The sequence below is a fragment of the Miniopterus schreibersii genome, assembly GCF_964146895.1.
Source record: "Miniopterus schreibersii genome assembly, chromosome: 2".
Taxonomy (NCBI): domain Eukaryota; kingdom Metazoa; phylum Chordata; class Mammalia; order Chiroptera; family Miniopteridae; genus Miniopterus; species Miniopterus schreibersii.
Genome location: NC_138102.1, coordinates 163229462 through 163249894, shown reverse-complemented (window position 1 = coordinate 163249894; position 20433 = coordinate 163229462). Strand labels below are relative to the sequence as shown.

Sequence of the window (20433 nt, the reverse complement as noted above, 5' to 3'; positions counted from 1 at the left end):
ATTTCTTCAAGTACAAGACCATATGGAAGAAGTCAGTAAAAAAACACACTGATGGGACCTGAATTCTGATTTTTAATAGATGTGTAATCCATAGTTATATTTATAGACACACATACTCTTTCCTGCAGAGATAAGCCATTCAGTGTGGCAGGCTGTGACTTGGGCAGAACTTATTTATTTTCTGTAGGGCCAGTTTTGTCTTTGTGTCTCTGAGAACTGACCTGTTTAGTTTTTTTCTGGCCCCATAGTTGGTGATGACTGGCCCACTACATGCAAACTTCTCACAAATCCCCTTCCAATAGTTGAAAGGTCATATGCCATGGTGTTTAAGACCTCACGGTCTCTGGAATGAGAAAGGTTCAAATCCACCCTGTTCTTTACTAGTTGGATGACTTTGGAAATGTTACTCAGTTTCTTTCAACCTGTGTGATCTATTAAGTGGGCATAATAGTAGAGTTTACCTTAGTGGATTTTGGGGAGGAGTCAATGAGACAATGTGAATGAGAGCAGTAAGTGTCTCATACAGAACCATGCTCAGTGAATAGTAACTATTCTTATTTTTATGGGAAAATGGATAGAGCAAGTAGCAGTAGTTACGGGACCTATTGAAATAGTAAACATGTCATTCTAACAATCCTGTGACTTTTCTGGTAGAAAGTCATAAGTTTAGCGGCTGTTTTATTAATTACAGGATATCCATAACTCACTTTAAACAGAAAAAGGCGTAATAAATTGTTGACTCTTGTGAACCTTAATTTGCATTCCCCCCTCAGGACAATCTAGTTTGGAAATAATGGTGTGTTAGGTGCACCATGCAGGTTAAAAATGGAACCTGTTTGTTCAACTGATTGTGCAAATATTGTGTTATACCTATGATTGATAACCACTGTCAAGAAAAATGGTTATAGTACAATCAAAGAGATGATTATAATCTAGCAGGCTACATGTAAAGAAAGGAAGATGCTTAGGGTGTTATAGTAACAGGCAATAGAGACACTTGTGTCCTTCCGCCAGCTAGGGAGAGTGGCACCTGTGATAAGTCTCAGTATGTGTGTTAACCTGACATGACAGGGTGTTCTGGGCAGAGAAGCAAAATACATAAAGGCATGGGGGCCCAAAGACAATCCATGCAGCTGAATGTGAATGAATCCAGAGGAAAAGGTGTGACCTGGAGATAAGAATTTGGGAGTCATGACTAAAAATGGATAGAGTGGACAAAATCATCCAGAGGGAATATATATATATATATAGGATATATGTATAGATATATAAGTGAAAGTATAGAAAACAGCGACAGCCAACAGGGGATGTGAGGATCTATGAGATCTAACCATCTGGCAGAGGGAGAGGAACCACTAAGGAGATGAGAGGACATGGCCTGAAGGACACCAGGAGACAGAATGTAAAGGGATAGAGATTTTTCACAATCTGGGTTGCTGCACTCCTTGATACCCCCTAATTTGCTCATATTTTGACATATAACTAGAAAATGTTATTTAAAGGTTATTACATTTTCCCACACAGCAAATACTGAAAAGATGGCTCACTTGACTAATGGCACTGGAATGGATATGCATTTTTGCTGTTTATAGAAATTCAAGGTATACATGGTGATAACTGAAGCCGTCTTTTAAAAAAAGATGAGAATACTGGTAAAGAACCATTTTAAAATGCATCCTTTATTATCATTCCTTGCAGTTGAATAAATATTTTTTAAAAATGTTTTAATGAAGTTTAATTTTTAAAAAGTTATAGAAACAGTGGTAACATTAATTCATAAAAGCTATGTGGGTATTTTAGAATGGTAAGCATTCTAAAACTAAATTTTTACAATCATAATGTTAATGTATTTTCCCAATAGAGGGAAATGGAGAGTAAGAGGAACAGAAAATACAGAAAGAAGAAAAAGGAAGGAAGCCAGCTGGCTTCAGGCAGACATGAAATTGTCACTGTAGAGCTTTATTTTGTGTTTCTCTCCAAGGAGAGGAAGAAAATTTTAGTAGATGAAAAACAGATTTTAACATATACATATGTAAAAGAGAATGACAGCACATTTGGACAGTAACTTGGGTCCTTGATAATTTTATCAAGCCATGCAACTAAAAAGCCAGCACTACTGAAGGAGGGATAAGCCCTACATTGGACAAAATGATCTTTCTTTTAGATGAAGCAGACAAGCAATCTGCTCATGAGGGCTTATTTGCTTTTGTTGTCCTTTTCAAATGAACTATTTTGTTCATGTCAAAAACTTAAGTGGCCTTTGCAATTCCAAAAGACTCCTGATGAAATTATGCCTATTTGAGAGATAGGTGTACAAATTACTGTTGTAATGAGTAGACATGAAGGAAGCAGATGTTTGGCCTGGAAGAGGTACAGTTGTAGATTATACCGACTGGGAGAAATACAGTAATTTCTGATCCCAAGAACTTGGCCAACGCCCAGTCATTACCCATGGGTCCAGGCAGACAAAACTAAACAAACCAGTTCTCAGGGACGCAAAGACAAGAGTGAGGAAGAAGTCTATCAGGTTTAGAAACTATGACCAGAATCAAAGTCTGTCTTAAGGTCGCTGTTCAGAGGAGAACTTCTGAACTACTCAGCCCTTGGAGATCAGCTCAGAAACAGACTTTACAGGCCTATGTCCATCCTTTTCCTACAGACTTTGCCTCTACAGAGAACGCTAAATATTAAGCAAGCTAGGAAGCAATGTAAACAGAAATAGATGACTAAAAGTTTTACCAAATAATACTGATCTGATCGGACAAAAAATCCCAAGATATTATTCTTAGGGAAACATCATAAACTCAACACTGAAGTGCTTCATCAAAATACAGAAACTCAAGTCAGCATGAACTTAACCTCCCAGCCCTTCCAGAAGAGGTGCCATACAGATGGAAATCACATGGGTTTCAAATGTTCATGCTGTTACTGAGTTGAGAGTCCTGGTCCCAGCAATGAGTGCTCTAGCTGAATCTGTATTTTTATTTAAGCCTTCTGGCTAAATACCACCATGAACATACCTGTAGTTGAACAAGTTGGATTTATTGCTCTTTGCAGCGAGAGAATGCATACTGTGGGGAGATGTGGTATGTTTCATTGAGGGTATTAGGATTTATTATAGATTTGGGGTTTATGTTCACTGACTTTGGGGCTTTGTCCAGATTGCATGCTGTTGGGACTAGAAGGAAGTCTACAATTTGGGTAGCTAATGCATCTAATAAGGTACAAGGAATGGAGTGCGGCTAACGCTGTAATTGGTGCATATGCTAATGAGTATTGGCCAGCATAGGGGCCTGTTTGGTCATTTTTGTGGTTTGGACAACTCATATTTGACACAATTGCAGAGTACTTGTTTCTGTTTTGATTTTTCACAGCCACAGAATGGCCTTGTCTGGTGTTGGTGTTCTGTGAAATTTTCCACAATAAACCACTCTGTAGTTGTGTCAGGCCAACTCCTAGCAACATTAGATCCTCGCTGACAGTCCAGGCCAGTTCTGAGCGGCCATGGGCTGCTTTCTCCTTTCTCAATAGCTAAAGAAAAAAATGTGACATGGAGAAGGTTTGCTGAGCAGCGGAAATAAAGACATCTCGAAGCAAATGTTGCAAGTGTCCAAGTACCATGCAAGAGAGAGCTTATGTCTATGGGTGTTTCAGTCCCACATTTATGTACTTTAAATATTTGAATCCTCAAACATCCCATGTTCATCAAGGAGCTTTTCATCTTGAATTATCTTTTTGTGTGTGTCTTCAAATCGGGTAACGTTATAGTTTGATGATCCATGTATTTCTAATAGTGAATTGTTTTAAATTTATATTTACCCATACTTATATGTAATTTTTATATATTTAAGTGTATATACTGAATAAATGCTATGACCTTACTTTCTTCCCTTCTTCCAATATTCAGCTTCTCATTTGCCCAGCCCCCAAAAAACCAATGTTATCCTGATTTGAACACATCAGATTAAAAAAAACTTGTCAGAAAAACATTCAACCCAATAAAAATCTAGGCATTTATTTATATGCTTACTAAGCCTTGGCTTTCTCATTCATAAAAGTAGGGCAATAATTCCTTATGATACAGCAGTTAGTGACTAGTGTATGATAAGAGCTCAGTAAATGACTTCTATCATTGTGATCATAATTTCTGCTTCACTTTTCTCTTTCCCCTTGGAATTCTTGTCTCTCATTCAGTGTTCATGATATACTCTATCTGCTCCTAAGCTTCATACTTCACAGGCCTACTAAGATTTCCATGAGGTTATCTCACAGGGATTCAAACACAATCTGTTCCAAACAGGGCCAGTTCTCTTCATTCTACACCCCTCTCCCATTTACTACCTAGGTTTGAATTTCTGCTCCTTTGTGTAAACCTGGGTAAGTTATTTAATAATTCTGTGCAATTGACACATCTCTAAAATGAAGGAAATGATGGTAGCTACCTAGCAGGGTTGGGGTAAGGATTAAATTAATACATGTCAAACACTTTGCAGGATGCCTGGCACACAGTAAACACGTTAGCTGCTACCATCCTTTATCTCTTCAGCTCCACACCCTTTATTCCATAATGATACTACCTACAACCGAAGCCCTAAATTGGAGACCCTAAATTCTTATTTCTCTTCTGTGTCTCTCCCTATGTCAAGCTGATAATCCAGTCTTGTGCTTTCTCTCTGCAATAGATCTTTCAACTCTCTTCCACCCTCCTGTGCTAGCCTGGGTACTCTCCATCTTGTGCCTGCAGTGGTCTCCTAATGCATTTTCCCACCTCTGGTCTTTCACCCTTGAGTCAATCCATCCCCTTACTCCATAGCCACAGGTCTCATTCTGAAATGCAAATTAATTCTAAGAACCAAATTATATTTACCATGTGTGAAACACTATTCTGAGTTTTACAATTGATTTATTATATATATATATGTGTGTGTGTGTATATATATATGTTCAATGACTTCTCCCTCATTCATATATTATTCAATAAATCTTATATTTTTTATGGTATATGATTGACATTAAAGGCATTTAAGGTACAATGGAAATAGGTATGCCTTGCCTGAATGCAATGCATATTGTTTCATTATGCATATGTGTGCACACATGTGTGTTTACATATGAAACACACTACTGGGCCACTGGATTAATCACATGAGCCCTTTAGCTTCAATATTCTCATCCGTAAATTGGAGAAAATATCTTTTAAAAATCCCCAGAATTACAGGGTAGATGAGTTAGTGATTAAAGCACTTAGTAAAGAAAATAATATCAATGCAAATTAACAGCGTTAAGCATTCTTATTCATTTTATGTGCTTTTAAAAAGCTTAATAAAACCAACACATTCAAAAAAGAAAAGTAACCTTTTCTGATTCTATAATAGTTTTGAAAGGTCTGACATTCAGTCGGTTTCAGTTCACAAATCTCCGGGGAAAGTGAGTCATCATCTTTAAGAAAAAGACTGAATATGTTCTTAGCAATAAATAAAACCTCTCAATTTTTCTAAAGTCAACATGGTAATATGAGGGAAAAGAGTTCTCTTTATCCCTTAAATTTAAAACTTAGCTCAACTACATTTTCAATGAAATTCTCATTCTGTACCATACATTTAAATATTTCTTTTCTGACCATAAAAAAGGATGTTTATACATTACTAGGAACTCAAGAAGATCTTGGGGTAGACAACATTTATTTATTTCATGAAACACTCAAAGTTTAGGTCAGTGGGGAATAATTTTAATTACAGAATTGTATATTTTCTTCCCACACATCTCGCTTTGCATTAGGAAATGACGTTGTAATCCATTTCACTACAATATTACAAAATATTTACAAGAAAATATTAAAAATAAACACAAAAAGCAAGATGGGGTGAAATAAACTGTTCCCCCCCCAAAAAAATCTCTACTCCAGTGCACACAGCACACAAGAGAATCAAAAACAAATAAGTAACAAATATTCCCCTGATCACAAGTTCCACAGAACTGGAAGGGGAAGAAACGGGATGAGGATGGTGGCATGACAGGGAACAGATGTTAGCAGAACCGCTTCAATAACCAACCTGATCTGAGTGAAACACCCTCTTCTATGCAGTGAATTCCAAACAAGGTTAAACTTTAAGATGTTCCTTCAAATGAAATTAGAAAATACCCTGACAGTGAAAGTAGCTCTTTTGCCTAAGTTTCCTAAGAGCCTCTCTTTCCACGAACCAATAATGTGAACAGAAGCCTGTTCCAGCATTAAAAGTTGTCACAGCAGCCCTTCCATCTCTTTCATAAAAGCTTCATACACATCATCTTTAGTTTGTACTGAGACGGGAACAGATGGGCCAGATTTGGGGGCTGCTTTGGCAAGAGGCACAGCAGAATCATCCTCTGACTTTCTTTGGGGAGCAGCAGTAGCCCCTTTATTTTCCCGACGGACCCTCAGTGCGGTGGGTACGAATCGAGTAATCTCTGCCTTGGGATTAGTGATTTGTGGCTTGGCACTGATGGTTGCTGTGGCTTTCTTCTCAATGGTGGCTGCGCTCGTGTCATCCGCCTTGGGTCGCTGAATCAAGTTGGGTGGAGCACTTAAAACTCCTGGGTTTGGCAAGGGAGCCGGTGGGAAAAGCCCAGGTGGGGCAGGTCCGAGTGGAGGCACCAAAGGTGGGCGCATCATGCCAGGACGAGGTGGAGGGATACCTAAACGAAGGCGAAACAGGCTGATGAACACTACAGAAACTAATAAAATGTAACTAATTAAATGCAATTAAGATGTTAAAAACATAGGCCGACAACTTGAAAAAAAAAGAGGACAATTTACATAAAACAAGCTGAAATCATGCTGCTTGCCATTTGAAACTTGGCTATATTATGATAGTAAGAAATATTTTATTATAAAACAGTATGCACCTTCAGTCTGTATTTTGTACTTATAGTAGTAATGTTTTCTTCCTCTCTAAATAATGTACTACTTGAATTTCAAATTTGACACTCCAAGAGTCTATTCTACCTGTATAGCGCAGACACGGTTGGGGCTTGATTCCCTCCCATGCATGATTTACTGATATCCACACCACTCCTCCCCACAAAATGGTAACTCCATAAGTGGGAAATAAGACACTGTAACTAATCACAATATATCACCATTCCTGGAAAAGAATTCAGGTCCCACTGGCAGTTCAGACATACCATTAACATTTTACCAAGAATAGCAGGTTTAATTTTCTTCAAATGCCACTTTTAAGACTAAATACCAAGTACTATATTTTATCAAATCTAAGATGCTACGGCTTATACAAACTCATAAATATTCCATATACAACTAAGAGAGAAAAAAAGGTCCAAGCTGGGGGCTTAAAAGACCTTCATATTAAACTGGAACAGTCAGGGCAGTAAACCAGAAATATACCTGCCACACATAATGAGACAAGGAAATTTGCATATCTAGCAATGATACTGGGTTGAGGGGAAAAAAACTCTCCCTTGTGATTTTCAACTTTAAGTTGGTAATTATGCAGGGTCAGTGCAAATACTCTATGAAAGAACTCAGGTTCAACCCAGGCTAATAGCAATTAAAAAACACTATTTTAAGATATTCCTTCATTTCAGGTTATTGAAATGTGAAAATATGTCCTAGAGCAAATAAAATATATGTAGACAAATGTTTGCTATGGAAATAAAAAGCTGTACCTGGAGGTGCAGGGGGAGGTAGTCTTGGTGGGGGTCCCCGAGGAGGAGGGCCAGGAGGCAGACCTGGAGGTGGACCTGGGGGAGGGCCAGGGGGTCGGCCTGGTGGTGGTCCTGGAGGTAAAAGTCGGGGTAAAGGCCCTCGGAGTCCTGGCATTCCAGGTGGTCTCAGGAATGGAGGAGCTCCTGCAAAGAAAAAAATAATAAATGAATGTCAAACAAATATATATGAAGTAGTAATTATGGTATAAAGGTAACTCAGATATGGTATGATTTATCACTTTAACCTGAAATCAGAAACTTCGAAAACTGATTGAGCCTGGCCAGCATGGCTCAGTGGTTGAGTGTCGACCCATGAACCAGGTAATCATGGTTCCATTCCCGGTTAGGGCGCATGCCGGGGTTGTGGCTTGATCCCCAGTTAGGGGGTGTAAAGGAGGTGGCCGATCAATGACTCTCTCTCATCATTGATGTTTCTTTCTCTCTCTCTCCCCCCCTTTCTTTCTCTGAAATCAATAAAAACATATTTAAAACCAAACAAACAAAGGATACTCTTATCACAGCTCTGTTGGGCTGGAAACACAGAATATGAGAAAAATTCTAGAATCGTTACAACACGAGCTTTCTGAAAATGGACTATAAAGTAAAGTGCTTCAATGATCTGCTGAAACTCATTAAGATAAGGACAAAGACGACTAAGAATGACAAAAGATTGGTTATTTTGCTTTGGACCAAAAGGAAAAGAACGAACTCAATTAAAAAGAACTTATTTGGCTGTAGAGAAGGAATAAAATCATAAAGAGCCAAGACGTTCTATATGTTGTTTCATATTGTAAACCTTTTATACTTTTAAACTGAAGACTTGATTAACAACTATCACTTTTGTCTCTAATTAAAAAGATTACGCTGATATCCAGTAATCCCCAAACCAAAGGATATGAGAGTATTTACTGTGTCCTAGTCCCACTGGCAACCAATTTTGAGCAGGGTCAACTTGTCATTTAAAAAGTAGTACTAAAGCCCTGGCCAGTATTGCTCAGTGGTTAGAGCATGGGCCTGTGCACCGAAGGGTTGCGGGTTCAATTTCTGGTCAAGGGCATGTACTTGTGTTGCAGGTATACTGATCCCCAGCCTGGTCGGGGTTCGATCCCCAGCATAGTCAGGGTGCGTGCAGGAGGCAACCGATTGATGTCCCTCTCTCACATTGATGTTTCTGCCCCCCCCCCCTAAAAATCAAAGGAAAAAATATCCTTGAGTGAGGATTAACCAACACCAACACCAACAACAACAAGTAGTACTAAAGAAAGTTTCCATTACACATTTCAGTTTCTACTTGCTAGAATCAGAACTAAAGAATGCTGAAAAAGGAAGAGCTTGGGAGAAAAAGATGGCTGTCAGAAATACTATGAGTTGCAAGCAATACTCTAAGAATAACCTAGTTGCACCAACCCTCTGATAATCCTTCATTTCTCAGGGAATGTCACTAGGAGGAAACAAGAAAACATCAATACTAATGACATATTTTTTGGAATGACTTTATTCTCACCACACTAACTTAATTACTTATTCATAATATGTAAATGTTTACCTGGAGGTGGTCCAGGAGGAAGGCCTGTAGGTGGTCCAGGTGGCCGTAAAGGTGGAGCAGGAGGTGGTCCAAGAGGAGGTGGTCCAGGCATGGGAGGTGCTTGTATCTGAGAAGGGGGAACAGACTGTGGGGGAGCTTGTTGCTGTGAAGAAGCAGATGTGCCATCAGAAAGAGATTCCTCTTTATGCTGCTTTTGTGATTGCTTTTCTGCTTCAGAATCATCAGAATCACCTTCATCATCATCCTCTGAAAATTCCTCTACTTCCCGTCCCTCCTCAGGGATTTCCTGACCTGAAAGAAATTTTAAACCAGGTAAATGGAGTTGATTTTGTTTTACAACCTGTAAAAGAGTGATGCCTGAAGACACATGTTCAATACATGTTTTCTTAAACAGTCTTCTTCAATAAAATACTTGAGATGTGGAAGAATCAAATAGTCTTCCACTCATCTGTGCTAGTGCAGCTTAGTAGGCAGGCTTCAGAACAAGTCAGACCTGGATGAAAATGCCAGTTCAACCACCTACTAGCTGGGTGTAAACTTTGGGCACCTTAATGTCTGTAAGCCTTATCTTTTGTAAAACGAGGATTTGTTACTTATTTTAGGGTTCCTGGGATACTAAATGGGACAATGTATGGGAAGCAACTGGCATGAAGAAATACCAAAAGGTGACTCACTCCTCTTTCCCTGCCTTACCGGCCATTCGAAGCATCATGGCTTGAAGAGGAGTCAGCTCCTTAATGTTCTTCTTTTTCTTCCTTGATTTTCCAGGCATATCTGCAAATCGTACACTCAAACCTAAGGGGCCAGAGGAGGGGGAGAGGGGGTGAACTGGCATCAACACAATTCAGTAAATGCTTACTAAATAACAAATACTATAATTTACTAGGCACAAATGCTGCCTGTAAACTCCCTGTGAAACTTGGTAGAGGATAAGTACAAAAAGAGCCATATTAAAGGTAGTAAATAAAGTGCCAATTGGTAAATATGTGAAGTGACTTAAAAGTGGTAAGTTTAAAAAAAACTTCAAGAATACTAACATCTTTATGCCAATAAAATTGAACAACCAGATAAAAATAATAGACAATTTTTAAGAAGAATATGTTACTAAAATTGGTCAAAGAAGTGGCAAGACCAGAATAAACAAAAATGAAATAAATGGTAGTCAAAGATCTACTCACTAAAAGGCACCTGGTTGAAATAATTTTACAAGGAAATTCAGCCAAAATTATATTACAGAAATTTCCTGTAAAAGGGCAAAGGAAAGGATGGAATGCTAACCAGAACTCATGAAGTTAGCATAATACCGATACCAAAACCGACCTACTGGCCAACATAAAATACAAGCAAATTGAATCTGACAGTTTAAAAAAAGAAAAAAGCCATAATGCAATTCACTACAATAAACAACTTTAAAAAACACCATAACAACATCCTGACAGGTGCTTAAAAAGTATTTATGAAAGAAGCTTAGAAAACTAGGACTAGAAGGAACTTCTTAACCGACAAAAAGGCTATTCATTAGACGCTTTTCAACATCATACTAAACGATGCAGTGTTAGGAGCACTCTTGGTAAACATTCACAAAAGGATAGGAGTTCCAAGTGGACAGGGCTTTAGTTTTGTTTACTTCACATCCTTAGTGTCTGCAAAAATGCCTTGCATATAGTAAAAACTCAACAAATTTTAGCTGAATAAATGCTGAATCATAGGACAGCCATTTTCAGCAAGTGTGCACTGATGAGTACATGTTAAAAAAAAACAGTTGTCGGAAAGGGAAAAGAGACAAAGACGACAAGGTCCCAGAAGTAATGGAGCTGCTGGGGCTCTAAGGGCTTCCTATTTTCTAGTACTAGCACCATCATTTTTCATTACTAGCTCTCTCTATCCACCCTTTTAAAGTAACTTTTTGATTCTTAATAAGAATTATGGAGAAAAAATTGTCATCATTACTAATATTGACAGTACTACTAATACATAAGTACAGTATTGTAGGCTACAAAAATAATTCCAAAAGATGCTCCAAGACTACTGAGGTGTGACACATTATACATTTTGTACTGCTCAGAACCTATTACAATGGTTAAAATTTTCTCAATGAATATCATAACTACATTTTAAAAGTACATGTAACTCAGTCTGAATTTATAATAATCAAACACATAACATACATTATGGGTATATACTTCCATTAAGTCATGACTCCACTCAAAGGCATACCTGCATAATTATGGTTCTGGTTCATGTAATGTATCATGGACACACATAATTTAAAGGGCTTCAAATGTAGATATTGAAACGAACTTATTAAAAAGCAACAATGTGAATATGGTTTTCTCAATATAGTTACATGGTTACTCTCCTTTCTTTCCTATACATACCCATGAGAGAACATATTTATGTTGTTGAATAGCTATTATCTTTACCCCCAAAAGTGAACTTTATCACACAGACATTTTTATTATATACATGGCCTAATTTTTTTTTACATGAATTAGTACTTATCATGTGTCAAGAACTTTGAGAGAGCTGATATATAAAGATGAATACAGGAAGCTCACAATTATTTCCACAGTGCATTAATAAATCAGGACCTTCGGCTTGTGTCCTATTTATTGATCAATACCATGGAACTTTCATCTGCATGTACCTGATTTTTTTTCTTCATTGTTGTTTCTTTCATTATCATCACGGTGCACAAACTCATCCCCTTCACTTTCTCCATCTGATCTGTCAGTGTCGCTGTCATCAGTACTGTCATCATGCTTATCTTGATCCATGTCCTCAGGATAGCCATCATCTTCACTAGTGCTGGAAATGTCATCATCATGACCTCGCTGAGCTGGAAAGGGAGGAGGGAGTGGGGAACAAATAATATGATTGGATCCTCCATTACACGGTCCCCAAAACACAGAAATCATGTAACACAACAATCTAATTGTTTTAAAAATTTCTGTAGTGCTCAGCTATTCAGATAGTCTGACAATATTTTCATTTGGCAATAGTTTAAAATTCAAATTTGAAAACAAATTTCACTTAGAAGTTGCATAAACATATATATACACAATCACTGTGACTGTGTACAATACTCTAGTCTGATGATAAACTGAAAGGTAAACAGGTATCTAAGTCTTAGGGAACTGGTATCAGTGATATTCTAAGAAAAGCCTAATATAAAACATAATAAACATTTCTATACGTTATGCATGATGCTTTTACTTGGGTAGATCCTATGGTTTATCCATCTGTTAGTATGTATATGGTATCCTCATTTATTTCCCAAGTTCTTGGTGATGAACAAGGGTGGTGAACAAGATGTGAAACAGGGCCAACATAAAAAATGACAGTGGGAAGGTTATAAGAGCAAAAGGAACAGCCACTCCTTACCAAGTTCAGGACTATATAACATGTCTTCATCTCGCCGACGAGGGGGAAGATCTAGGGCAAAGCCCACTTTACGGCCATACATTTGCAAGACTTGAGGAGGTGGTGGACCAGGGGGCGGACCCGGAGGTTTTCTGCCAGGGGGCAAACGTGGAACACCATGTCCAAGAAGAGGAAGAATAGAAACTGCTCTAGTTGGAGGTCTGTAAAGAAAATTTTACAGTAATCACATTAACAGTGGTATTTACTTCTTCTAAACAATTTTCAAGGGAGTTTTAAATTTCATATTTAATCAAATGAGGGCCTGCTTATATTCACATTGTCTTATTTCCCACTGCATTACTTCTGGCTCTAGATAGTCAAGACATGCTTTTAATACATGCTATATGATTATGCTCCACTTACCCATAGGCTGAGGTCTTTTTAAGGATGGAGGGTGGCTGGGCACCAGGAAGTGGAATGTCCTGGATCAAGATGTTGGAAGGAGCATGTGGCATATCTGGCAAAGGAATACTATCCACTTCCACATGCTGAGCGTTCTGAAACAGAGAGCATCTCTCAGTAGGAGGATAAGAGCAATCCACAAACTCAACACTAAAAATTCAATGTCAGCTGTTTCATAACCTGGATTTGCTTTTCACCTAACATAAATTTATCACAAAAAAACAAGAATAACAAGTCTCATCAGTATTTCCAGTCTGTCAATGAACTGAAAAAAATCTATCTTCTCTAAAAGAACCAAATCCAGTTGTGCCCCCCTTCCTCTCCCAGTATCAATTAATTCTTTTTGGTTTTGGTTTGAAAAAGCTGCTATTTAGAGAAGTCCAACTGTCAAAGTATCTAGTACTAAAGCCACCCTATTTAGTATTCTGGATGATAAATAACACATATCAATTAACTTAGTACATTTCCAGTGGCAGAGCTTGGGCTCTAAAATTAGTCTTTCACAATTTCTGCGACATATTAGCTGCACCACTAAGTTAGTTATCTTAGTTTCCTTTTTCTGTAAATGGGACCCACACTACATACTTTACCAAAAATTAATGCACTCATTTTTTTCTCCTATTTTTATTTTGAGGCAAAATTAACAATGACATGTACAAATTCAATGAGTTCTGACAAATGCATATACTTCAAACTCATTCCCAGTCCATCCCTAACACTATCCCAAGGCAACCGCTGTTATAAACTTTTTGCTTGTTCTACAATTTCATACAAATGAAATCATAGTAACTACAAAAGTCTAGTATGGTCTGTTTTTGAGATTTAAAAATACCTAAGCAGTTTCCAGTTTTTGGCTATTACTGTGTTGGCAGATGAATTAATTTCTCTTGTAGATGTTCAGTTTGACAAGAAACTACCAAGAGGAAGAGGTTCAACAATCAATTCTCCCATTAATAAGTTTAAGAGCAAATAGAAATATAACACTTTAGTTTCTCTTTCAGAAGAAACTCAATTACCTTCACAGCGTCAAAATATTGGCTAAGTTGAGCCCTCTTCTGTTCATATTCTACTTCTAGCTTTCTCAGCTCTTTGTAAATATCTGGATTCTCTTTTTCATAGAGTCGTAAAATACGTTCAAAGGTTTCACGCAGCTTTTTACGCTTGTCTTTTAGCACCTTCTCATTTAACTGTGGCTGTTGCACTGGGTTAAACTCTGAAAGAAAAGAACAAATTATGGAATTAAATGCAAAAAGGTTACTTCACTTAGATTGTCAACAGACAATATCATTTAATAAAAAACTTATATGCTAACATTTTTAAAAGGGAGCTAGACACCAGATATATTCAATTCCTAAAGAACTGCAATAGGTACTTATGAAAATTCCACCATTTAAAGATGGCCATTAATTTTACTTTCCTAAGAAATGTCACCTAACTTTCATCATCATTGTAATAAAAATCTATTTCATTCCTCTGTGCTAACGACCTAGTTAAGCTTCAGCCAGACACTTGGGTTTACCTACTTCACTGGCTCTGCCATTTAATTCTGAGATGGTGGGCACTTTATTTAAAAAAATATCCCTTGGTGTCTGGCTCATCAATTAACTATTATTTTTATAACAGACTGGTGTTCTTTGTCTAGCTGCCATACAACCCCCTCTTCCCATGTGTTCAACATGGGCCTTAATTTCAGGTGGTCGTCCCAAGAGGAATTAGTACAAGACTCCCAGGCCTGCCTGGTTGGTCATACCTGTCTCCCTCCATCATCCTTGCCAGTGACTGACTCAGAGATCAAATGGCATATGATCCAAACTGGGACCATATCCCTGTCTGAGGTTTTTAAATGTACATGTGGAGAGAGAAGCTCTCACAAGTAGGGATGAAATAAACCTAGAGATATCTGTGGCCTTGCCTCCCAACCACCACTATATTCCCATACATATTATACCTCCCAACCTAAGAGATTCATTTGCAGTATGCTGAGTAAAGCCAACAGACAGAAGACCAGAGACAAACAGGCTTATAAGGATACCTGGGTTTTCAAGGCCAGCTTCTCTCCGGGATTTCCAAATTATGGGAGTCAACGTATATTTTTTTCTGTTTAAACTAGTTTGAATTGAGTTTTATAAATTGTAATTAGAGGGCTCATATACAGTGTTCCTTTCTCCCTTTTCCTTAAAGAATAACAAGTTTAATTATCAGCTTCCCTGAGCCCCATTAACTGTAAGCCTTGGCGATTTATTCAAAACCAGAAGGTACAGTCTTACACTATAGTATTCCTAGTGTGTTAAACTACATAAGTCAATTTAGGATCATTTACTAGATAATATCCTGATACTCTAGGAACAGCATTTGTCCTTATTGGAATTTAGACCAGAGGCAACAAGTTGATCAGTTATAGCTGAACTGGGAAAGATTTGGCATCATGCAGCCTGACCCAGAACTCTTGCCCAGGTTAGTGCACAGGCTGTGCCACATTACTTTAGAAAGCTTACAATACTGCATCCCCACATAACTGAATTTTGGAACCCCATTTAATGTATCACTGAGAAAATCTACTGTACCTCTTTCACTTACTGTTTTTGGGCAAACCACTGAAACTTTCTGGACACCTTTGTAAACAAAACTTATAAAGATCGCTTTAATATGTAATTTAAAAAAGTGGCAGGGAACAGAAGACAGAATTGGCAAAAACTTGACAATTGAAAAACACATAGGAGTTAACTTGACTTTAATTTTGCATGTTGGAAAACTTCTATTAAAAAAAGGAAATTTAAAAATCTCATGTTCTAAAGTTAAAAAAACAGTTAATAAGTGGGTTTGGATTAAATTTCCTATGGCAGCATGACACATATGATTCTCTACCTACCTTAGATGCAAGGAAAGATAACATGCAGTTACCTCATGTGAATCCAGTTATGGCAATGTAGTGATGCTGAAGATGCATATAAAGAGACTGAATAAAATTAATTCTATGAAACGTGAAAAGTGGGGGGAATCCTAATACGGTATTTGATATTAAGTAATTGATGATTTCTGCTACATCAAGCATCTTTGGATTTTCTCATTGGAAAAATATGGGAAACTGATAACTCACGGTGGCCTAATAGATTTACACTGTAGTTAACAACATTAAAAACAAGACGAGACAAAAAACCCCAAGGTGATTCAGAAGCCAGATTTCTCTCTTCCCTCAAAAAATGAGCTGGCCAAAGTGGGTGTTTATTACCTCTTACCTCCTAACAACAATTAGCTTAAGCTAAATTATGGCTTTCCTCTTATTCCTGATGAGATCTTCAGTTTACAATTAACTCTCCAACACTCCATTTTGTCTTTCTGATACTAAAACTAAATTCAAGGATCAAATGCCATCATGTTTTAGTTTTTGTAATGCCTGTACTGCTTCACTCAGTATCTGCCTGCCCGCCTGCCTCTGTGTCGGACCGTTATCCCTGCCATAAAATCTAGCCTTTTAATAAATTCTTACCCATTTCATCCAATTTCTCCATGTCCCGGATAATCTGTTTGGGATCCTTCATCTTTAAAACCGCAGCTCGTACCATCATGCGCTGCTTTTTGTTCTTAGAAAAAGGAAAGAGCAGTATGTCAAGAAGCTAGATGCTCATGAGTTTTTATTTCAATCTCCTTCAAGAAATTTAAACTGGGGTTTAACTTTTTGGTTTCTGATCTCGTTTCAACCACCAGAAACAGAACTATGTAATGTTTTACTCTAAAAGATGTTTTAACTTTCAATAAAAAGGTAAATAAATGTTACTTATTAGATGTGCTTTCTGAGGCAAGTATTTGTGAGATCTAAAGCAATTATTTAAAATAGTTTTAAGTTTTTTTTCCCCAAATAAACAAAGGTTTCAGCTAAATTCTAAAATTATATAGCAGAGAAAACTTTTGCAGGATTTGATGCTAAACAATGCAACAAGAACACACAACTGAAAATGATTAAAAATCTAAGTTCTCTCAATGTGTTACAGTATGATACTAAAAAGTAAATCCTTCCTTATTCTGGGAAGCACTTTGTCACAAACTCAACAGCTACATAACCAGGAAAATGAATGCACAAAGCTATTCAGCATCACATTTATTTTCATTCACTAATTCAGTAGCTATCAACAAAGTCGTATGTTTTAATAACTAACAAAAAAGAGCTACTTTCAAAAGTATTTAATTCACTGGGAAAGGTAATCAAATAATCTTACAACCGCCCATTGTGAGCTTACTTACTTCAGTTTCCAAGAATATCATATAGATGGTCCCCGACTTACCACAGTTTGAATTAGGACTCTTTGACTTTACCGTGATGCTAAAGCCATATGCATTCAGTAGAAACTGTACTTCAAATTCTGACCCTTTCCCGGGCTAGCCATATGCAGTACTATATTCTCTCGTGATGCTGGGCAGCAGCATGATGATTTTGCTCAACTGTAGGCTAATGTAAGTGTTCTGAGCATGTTTAAAGTAAGGTAAGCTAAACTAGGTTGTTTGGTAGGTTAGGTGTATTAAAAAACATTTTGACTTAAGATACTTTCAACTTATGGTGTATTTATAGGGACGTAACAGTAACCTCATCTTAAGTCAAGGAGCATGTGTATGGTATTTTGGATTAGTAAATTTTTATGGCTTGTTATAAGAAGCATAAAGTAGCTGGCTGGTGTGGCTCAGTTGGTTGAGCATTGCCCCATGCACCAAAAGGTCATTGGTTCAATTCTGGTAAGGGCACATGCCTGGGTTTTGGGCTCCATCCCGAGCAGGGGGCGTGCAGGAGGCAGCCAATAGATGTTTCTATTCATCTCCCCCTCTCCCTTCCTCTCTCTATAAAATCAATAAAAACATATTTTTAAAAAAAGAAGCATAAAGTATATTTCCTGGCAAATAATTAGAAATGTTATTTTGAAATCCACTAATCCCAAAGTAAGATGTGATAAACAACATTTATAACTAATTTGATGCATCTGAAATCTTACCTTCTTTAATTCTCTTTTCCGGGCTTCTTTTCCTTGAGGAAGAGAGAACATAAACCTTTCAAATCACGACCATTATTATAGCATTTTCTCAACACAGATCATTTGTATTGTGGATGGCTGTCTTATACGCTGTGGGATATTTAGCAGCATCCCTAGCCTCTACCTACTAGACGCTACTAGCACCCTTCTAATTTTATCAAATAAAAACGTCAACATTTTTGCCCTGGCTGATGTGGCCCAGTGGTTAAAGGGTCGGCCCACGCACTGAATGGTTGTGGGTTTGATTCCTGGTCAAGGGCACCTACCTGGGTTGCAGGTTCAATCCCTGGCCCCAATCAGGGCCCACTCCGGAGGCAACCAAAAGATGTTTCTCTCTCCCTGCTCCCCGCCTCGATTCCACTCTCTCTAAAAACCAATGGCAAAAATATCCTCAGGTGAAGATTAACAACAAAAAAAGTCAACATTTTTTTGGTTTTCTTAAGGAATAATTAGGGACACAGAGAAAAAAGATGCCATAAAATATTAAACAAGAACCTTAAACTAACTTGCTCAAAATTCCAAATACGAAAAGAAAGTTTTAAGCCAATTCTATTTTGCAAGTCAATCAAATTAGAAATATGGGTATGAATTTTTTTCCATGTTTGAAGTTTTAATCATGTGCTCACAAGAACACAGGACAACTTCACACAACTGACTCCTGGCACTGTTGATCTTGTAATTAAGACATCATGAAATAAATTCTCTAATGCTTACAATTTTTACCACTTCTCTTCTTCATCATCCATATTAACGGATACTTACGGGCTTGGTCTGTGGGGTTCATGAATTTTCCACTCTTGGTGGATGATGTAGATCTTCGTCCCATGTTGACTATCTGTTTGGTTCACTTGTTCAATTTAAAAAAAAAATCTCAGTAGCAGCATAAGAATGTCCAAACCTGTAGAAAATTTGTATAAGAGTATATTAGAGGGTATCTGAGCCAAACTGATGACCTGCCTGGCAGCAAGACCTCAAAAATGCTTTGGATAATGACAGTTTTGCTGTCCCTTTTATACCTTTGGAATTAAAGAGGGAATGTAAGGATGATTACCTGAAGGTGGGAGAAAACCTATGATTGGATTATAGGATAGTAAATAAGATTATGTGGTCCCCTGAAGGTCTTTAAGCCTCTGAAGGGTCTGAAAGAGAATCTTGTCAGAAGGGTGTCAACCTAGATGCAAAAAAAAACAACAAAAAACCAAACAACAATGGCCAGGGCCTGCTTTACGAAAAGATAAACCTTTTACTAGGCAAGTGACCCAGGTGAAATTTTCAGTAGACTATACAATACCTTCCTTTCTTTATGAAGATTTTATCAGACATTATTAGTCAATGCCTCTCTCAGCAAGTGTTCAATTGACTCGACTTCTGCTAAATGTCAGAACTGTTCCAGTGGCAACTAATTTACCCCGTTAAGGGTTTCCTCAGAAAAACTGGGAGTCGGGGAGAAGGGAGGCGGGAGGAAGCACATTTAGTACAAATACAAGCTCTCCTATCTTTGACGGCCCCTTTTCTTTTTTGCTTTCCTCTCCCAATTCCTCTGAGGCCCTCGTTTTGACTCACCTTTCCGAAACTGAACCAGAATACAAATTACAGAAAATGTTCATAGAAGACATTGGAGCCTTAGTCTGCGCAAACTACTTTTCTGTCGTAAAGCAGAGGCGACAGGGAAATCGGGCCACAAAACCACGAGGAAACTCTAGAGAGCCGACGAGGCTCCGATGGGAGGGAGCCCACGTCGACCGGGGGCAACCGCAGCAGCAACTGCCGAAACCCTAGAGACGGTTGACCCTGACTCGAGGTGCAGACATCAAACCGAAGGCTGCCTACCAGCCAACGGGAACAGACGGGCGGCGGCGCCAACCGACGCGGGCGGAGTCCGCTGCTTAACCGCTGCTCGCCGCTCCGCCCCAGGCTCGGGGATCCCCCCAGTCCGCGACCCGGGAGACCCCAACCGCGGAGAGGAAGAGCGGAGCTAAGGGGCCTACTGTCCCCGAGGCAGCCGCGCGGGCCCCAGGAAGGGAGGGGAACGACGAATCTGACTGGAACAATCCTGCACACTCACACTTCTGCTGGGCTCTGGGGCTGCGAAGAGCCGGGAGGGGACGATTCAAGGCCTCTTTTACTTCGTAGGGGCCTTCACCTCGGCTCCCGGTCAGCTATCCAGCAACCGCCATCTTGAAACCTCGCGCCCCTCCACCATCCCTACGTCACTTCCTACCCCCGTGGGCCCACGATCTCAGCACCTCTCGGCCCTGGAAATAGCGAACGGACCAAGAATTCCACGACCAGAGTCGCTTCCGCTCCAAGACAGTACCCAATTGGTTAGTTGTCGGCTAA

At 38.6% G+C, this 20433-nt stretch overlaps 1 protein-coding gene across 2 annotated transcripts; it reads right to left on the bottom strand.

Annotated features, from left to right (window-relative positions):
• Positions 1 to 5662: 5662 nt before the first annotated feature.
• WBP11 (WW domain binding protein 11) lies at positions 5663 to 20399 on the bottom strand. 2 transcript variants are annotated; one of them, XM_081127371.1, is made up of 13 exons: positions 20159 to 20389; positions 18856 to 18991; positions 18055 to 18086; positions 16563 to 16656; positions 14092 to 14288; positions 13037 to 13170; positions 12635 to 12834; positions 11898 to 12089; positions 9944 to 10045; positions 9482 to 9541; positions 9251 to 9392; positions 7666 to 7848; positions 5663 to 6675 (listed from the first exon to the last, which is right to left on the bottom strand). In XM_081127371.1, the coding sequence occupies exons 2-13, from the start codon at positions 18917 to 18919 to the stop codon at positions 6525 to 6527; spliced, it is 1551 nt and encodes a 516-aa protein (XP_080983497.1). In that variant the 5' UTR covers positions 18920 to 18991; positions 20159 to 20389; the 3' UTR covers positions 5663 to 6524. The 2 variants fall into 2 exon arrangements, with proteins under 2 accessions (XP_080983497.1, XP_080983496.1); XM_081127370.1 differs by having other exon boundaries at positions 9251 to 9541; positions 20159 to 20399.
• Between the last annotated feature and the right edge of the window lie 34 nt (positions 20400 to 20433).

What these genes read in the sequence shown, in the direction of transcription:
- WBP11 (XM_081127370.1), bottom strand. Translation starts at nt 18,919, where the DNA reads ATGGGACGAAGATCTACATCATCCACCAAGAGTGGAAAATTCATGAAC. An exon ending in AATATTTTGACGCTGTGAAG is followed by an intron (nt 13,171 to 14,091) that starts GTAATTGAGTTT and finishes TCTCTGTTTCAG; the next exon opens with AACGCTCAGCATGTGGAAGT. An exon ending in AAAAAGACCTCAGCCTATGG is followed by an intron (nt 12,835 to 13,036) that starts GTAAGTGGAGCA and finishes TTTTCTTTACAG; the next exon opens with ACCTCCAACTAGAGCAGTTT.